General features: G+C 40.1%; 1 protein-coding gene across 1 annotated transcript in view; it reads right to left on the reverse strand.

Annotated features, from left to right (window-relative positions):
- Positions 1-5,862, reverse strand: part of LOC122797943 (zinc finger protein 430-like) — a 180,183-nt gene extending 174,321 nt beyond the window's left edge. Inside the window, exons 1-2 of the mRNA XM_044066463.1 lie at positions 5,800-5,862; positions 5,623-5,708 (exon numbers count right to left, since the gene is read on the reverse strand). Of these exons, the coding sequence (XP_043922398.1) occupies positions 5,623-5,634 (12 nt within the window). The 5' untranslated portion in view covers positions 5,635-5,708; positions 5,800-5,862. The remainder of the gene's footprint in view (positions 1-5,622; positions 5,709-5,799) is intronic.
- Between the last annotated feature and the right edge of the window lie 347 nt (positions 5,863-6,209).

Consider the following 6,209-nt stretch of genomic DNA (forward strand, 5'->3'; position numbering starts at 1 on the left):
TAAGTTTAAGGTTAAGTTTTTTTTTTTTTTTTTTTGTCACGAACAGCGATTTTTTTCCCTGTGAAAAAAATTGCTGTTCTCTGCTGTTGGTTTTGTTGGGTTTTGGATATAAGGGTTCGATATTACAACAATCAAACTTTTGTAAGTTCGACGTTGTGATATAGACCCCTTTGACACAATCCCCCACTCAGGCATCATTGAGAAACTCATCCAGCTGGGAATTAACCCATATGTCACTAGATGGGTAGCCAACTGGCTCACCGACAGAATGCATAAAGTCAAAGTTGGGGATTCCACATCTACCATAAGACCAGTTACCTGTGGTGTACCCACAAGGATCTGTGCTGGGCCTCCTACTGTTTGGAATCTACTTCTCAGAAATCCAGGCAAAAATAGATAGCTTGTGGCTTAACAAGTTCATCAATGACTGCAAACTGGTTCTGGTTACAATCACTGAGTCCCTCAATGATACTGACATACTACAAAAAGGACTTACACAGACAAATGATTGGTGCTAAAGCCACAGACTTAAACTAAATGCAAAAAGATGTGTTATCATCCCTTTTGGCAAAGGGGAAGTCCCTGCAATTTACAGTATTAACAGTACCCCCTTAGCTCAAACCCTGTGGTGAAAGATTTTGAAATACAGGTTGCTAGCAACCTTAACTTCAATTACCATAAGTCCACACAAGTAAGGGCACTGCATCCAGAACTAAGGATGTTATAACTCCCCTGTATTCATCCCTCATCAGACCACTAATAGAGTACAATGCTCCCTTCTGTATTCACCTCACCAGACACCTGCAGCAGCTGGACAGACCTCAGAGGTTTCTCACCAAGAAAATTTAGGGCCTTCAACACATGACCTACATGGACAGACTGAAGGCCCTGTCACTGTACTTTGTATCTTATAAGCTGCTGAGAGGCGACTTGTGGTTGGCCTAAACAGCAGTCTTGGACTGTGACCTAATAGAAATGGTGCACATCTGCAAGCCAGATGGGACAAGATTCACTAGCTCCAGGGATCTTATCCTAGCCTGCGATATTAGCAGGACATGCTGGCGGGACAGATATGTCTCCCAGAGACTGCCACTCCTCTGGAACAAACTCCCAATTCATGTAAAACAGAGCTCCTCAATGACTCGATTTAAGTGTAACTTAGACAACTGAATGGAAGACCATAAATTTACCCTGGGGGGTGCCACCTGTGTCACTCTTGGATAAGGGCAGTTGGTGTTGATCGTAGACTCATGCTGCAAATATAGACCATACAACTTGGTCAATAAGGAAACAAGGGTATAGCATGACTATGCGTATAAAGGCCCTAGGCCCAATAGCTTAGTAACCTCCTATAAAAGTCAAAGGGCCTCAAGCACTAGGACTGCTTGCCTTGGTTAAATCATTCGTGTCACATATTTTATCTTGGGTAAATCATTTGTGTTACATATTTTTATATGGGGGTAAGATCCTCGGCTGGGGACCCATCTGTGCGGAGTCTGCATGTCCTCCCTGTGGTCACGTGGGTTTCCTCCGGGTGCTCTGGTTTCCTCCCACATCCCAAAGACATGCTGTAGGTGGATTGGACACTTTAAATTGGCCCTAGGTGTGAGTGCATGCGTGTGTGTGCCTTTTGTGGAAAGTTGGGCGCCGGGCTGGCAACTTGACATCGTAAAACTCTACTGCCAATCATGAGTGGACAGGTGATCCACTGTGGCGACCCCTAACCAGGAAAAGCCAAAAGAAGAAGATCACATATTTACAGATGTCTTGTTATTTTTTTAATACTTTTATGCACTTCATAGCTATATCAAGGTTTCTAATTGATAGTCTTTTAGTTTACAAGTTTAGTCTTCTTTCATAGCTTAAATTTTAATGACTACCAACAGATTTGTGTAACAGCAAAGTTTTCTTACTTACAACATACTCACTTCCTCCAACTTAATACTCACTTTCATATTCTTCCTCTAAACCTTTCTTTACTCCACTTATAAATCAATAAGTCAATTTCTTTTTAGTCATTTCAGGCCAGCCTCCAAGTTCTGGCATTTAGCAAAAGTCACATCACCATTTTATATATATATTTATAAGTGTGTGTGTGTGTGTGTGTGTGTGTGTGTGTGTGTGTGTGTATAGGACACTGGATTCGCTGTGCACTTACATCAATGCATAGAATCCCAATGTTAATACAATGAAACTACAAACGCCAAGACATTCTGCATATACGGGATTATCCCAGAGCAGAGCAAATGAACAAGAAGTATTTTTGCAACCTCTGCACCCCCAACACCCCCCCTGCTAATTATATACACTAAATCAGAGATTGGACAATCTTTGCGGCAAGGGAAAATTACCCTACCTGTGAACTGTTGATCTCACATACCTGTCTATCATCTGTGTGTGTTGATCAAAAGGTGTCAACCAAGCAAGTGTTGGTGTAGATGCACAGTTGTTCCAGTGCCCCATACCCATACTTATGTATATATACATATGAAACATTCCCACTATGTACACGAATATATCACATACAATTTATTAACACATTGTGGTTTTACCTTGCCATCTTCTACAATGTGTATTATTCTGAGAATGCTGCAATTCCCTATAGCTGTGTTACTGTGCTGTGCCACCTGTAAAGAGACTGAAATTTGTAATTTCAAGTTATCTTTCAAGTGTCTTGTAAATATACTTAGATGTAACAAAGGTTTTATCTGTATGACTTTAATGTACTATCCAGTCAAGTAAGCAAAAACTAAAATAATAAAACGTGTGTGCATTGTACATCTCCTTATTTATTTTACATTTGTATGTAAACTCCCTTAAACTTCTGTTGGTCACTGACCCCCAGTTTTTAAAACATTCCCCTTCTTGTGTTCTTCTTGCTGTGCACCAGTGTTCCTGCCCCAGGGTTATGCAGTAATACCCTATGAATGTTGCAGCCCCAGATTTTAAAGTAACTACACATTCATACTTCTGTTTAGTCAGTGCACCAGTGTTCCTGCCCCAGGGTTATGCAGTAATACCATATGTATGTTCAGCATACATGGCCATGTCAAACCCAGAGCTGTTGGACATGCTACACTTAAAGAAATCCCAATCCCTCAGAGCCACACTCTCCAGGGATCTAAACCTTGTCATCACAATAAACAAAACATGCTGGAGGGATAGGTTCCTGACCCAGAGACTCCCCAGACTCTGGAACAAACTGCCCATACATGTCAAGCAGAGTGCCTCTTTGGCCCTCTTCAAAAGTAACCTTGACGATTGGATGAGAGAAAGGAAGCTTACCCTGGGGATCATGTCAGTCGCCCTGCTAGACAGGGGTCCAGGAAAGTAAATAGTGTGGGAAGAAATAGCCAGGGAATTGTTATGGCTAGGCTTGTATAGGCTCTAGGGCTGATAGCCTAGTACCAACCTATGAACCTATGAGCTACAGATTTTAAAGTAACTACACATTCATACTTCTGTTTAGTCAGTGTGCCACTGTTTCTGGTTTCTAGAATAATACCATATCAACAAACATTTTCAGCCTGTGTGTTGCTGCCTCAGGTTTGTATTACAACCACCCTAGCCATACTTCTTTTTTTTGGTAAATTGTTTAGGGGATACTTATAATAACATCTACTGTACAAATATTTCCTTCACAGAGTGAGTGTGTAAGTACGCATGCGACTGCCCCAGGTGTATACAGTATTCCCCATTATACCATGTGTGTCAACTCCTTAGGTTTCTGCTTTAAACATCTACCCATAATTCCATTCAGTAAATCCTCCATTCATACTCCCCATTACACCATGTGTGGCAGCACTCGAGGTTTCTATTTTAATCATCTACCCACAATTCCATACAGTAAAACCTCAATTCATACTACCCATTACACCATCCATGGTAGCACTCAAGGTTTCTGCTTTAATCATCTACCCATAATTCCATTCAGTAAATCCTTCATTCATAGTCCCCCTTATACCATGTATGGCAGCGCCAGAGGTTTTTGCTTTAAACATCTACCCAGAATTCCATTTACTTTGTTTTACTGCTCCAGATTTCTAAAATAACCCTCTGGCCAATGACAAATGGCAGGAGTTTATTTACCTATATGTACCAATCAATTATTGCATTTATTTAGGAGTTCTACAGTAAAAAGGTAATGAAATTGGCCAATATAATAAACTCACAAGTGACACATAGCACTGCTGCCCACCAGCACTTGGCTCTCTAGTTCAGTTATTCCCCGGGGTGCCTTCTGTGCACTTCCTCCCTGTGTCTGCATAGGCTTTTGTTGAGGTGGGGACTCTAGTTTCCTCCTACATCCCAAAGACATGCTATAGGTGAACTGATGTTCCTCTAAACTACCAAAGGTATAAGTGTTGTGGGACAGTGAGTGAGTGTCTGCCCTGTAAGGAGCTGTGCTCCCACATGACGCCAAACTGGATGCAGCCAGTCTGATATAATAAATATAATAGAAGCGGCAAATATTCAAACAGTTATACCTGACCAAATCTTCCTGCATGTTCCTTTCCTACAAGTAAAAGTCTCTGCTTCTCTACAGTCTTTGCAGTTCACTTATTTTCCTTAAGACTCTTATTGGTGCTTTATTATAGAATGTACTAGCCCCACATGCTGTAAAAACAGTATCTAGCCATATGATATGCATAGTAACAGCACATTGTGTAGCCAGGTAACCCAGATAACCTCTGAAGCTTCTGTCCCAAGTCACATAAGGTTACCTTTCAGCAGCTTGAAGTTAACTAAACAGTTACACAACATGGTCATATAATATCTGAGCTGATTACTTAGTGTCATAAAAGAAGTTCTCTTCACATGTTAGGACCACTGATTTTATATATTTGGCCCTCAGCAACATATACTGTACCACAGTCTGTCTGTGCAAAGGAGGAAGCCAGAAATTTAAAAGGCAGAAAAAGAATCTATGAATACAGGAAAACACATTTAAAAGAAATGGTGCTGTCTGTGGGTAAAACATCTACAGCTCTAGGGTTCCTTGATCGGAGAGAAACATCTGACCAAAAGTCTGGGGCACATTACAAAGATGACAGAACTTCTGCTTGAATTTGCAGAGCCCCAAAAACTGAAAAATGGTGAGTTTCAAGAATGTATTCATGTCTTGTGGCACTACAAAAGTATAATTTCATAAATAAGTAAATGACACGAGTTTAATACTGAAGAATAACAACCCAACTTCTTATTACAAGGGAAGCACAGTTCAATTTTAATTTATGTTTTGTGTTATTTTACTCTGATGATTTAAACCAAACAGCTAATTATTCACAAAAACAAGCTTCCACTAAAATAGTCTCTGTGCTCCAATTAGCATGTTTTGTCTTCATCAATACAAACTGCTAAGCTCAGAAGGAAAATATCATACAGCCCTTTACAGTTCAGGCTCAGAAGTACAAAGGATATTTGTCTCATAAAACTCAGTTCCCTCTCCAGTTCCCTGCAAAACAGGAATCTTTACCTGCAGGTCATTCTTTCCTGTTCCTGCCCTCAGTTTCACCCTAGTAACACACACTACAACACTCAGAAACATAACACCCAATTCCTCTGATCTGAATAAAATCCAACAGAAAAAGAAATATGTTCTCTCATCAGCTCAGTTCTTACCTCCAACTTCATGATGAACCGCCTTGTTCAGAAAGTCAAACAACGACTGCTTGTAAGGTCTAAGAACCAGATAAATTCTAAAACACCTACAAAATAAATACATAAAAAAGTGTAATAAGGTCTAAAAACCAGATAAATCCTATAACAGCTACAAAATAAATACATAAATGGACTCACTCCTTTTCTACACACACAAAAAAAGAATTATTCCTTGAACAACTTTAAGTTACTCACTTCCTGTGTGCCTATGAAACGTGTCCCTACACAGTGCTGCTAACCTTATTAATATTCATAAAGTAAAGCATGTGAAGAAAGTGTATGGGGGAGGGGTTTGTATAAATATTTAATGAGATAGGCTGGTCTATCTACCTTTCACCCCATACTGCTACATTCTGTATTTTCTATTCACCCTGCAATGCATTAGTAATAACACATCAGTGCTTGCCACACGGCAGGAAGGTAACACATACCTCTCAAATGTACAGATTTTCACAGATTGTCCAGATTTTTGCCTCATATTTTTGGTCTGTTACTCATAAAATTATGGTTTTCTGGCAGCTCATTGCCAAATCTTTGAGGACTGAATT

This window comes from Protopterus annectens, chromosome 3.part1 (assembly GCF_019279795.1).
Source record: "Protopterus annectens isolate FY-2018-M chromosome 3.part1, PAN1.0, whole genome shotgun sequence".
Lineage (NCBI taxonomy): Eukaryota > Metazoa > Chordata > Ceratodontiformes > Protopteridae > Protopterus > Protopterus annectens.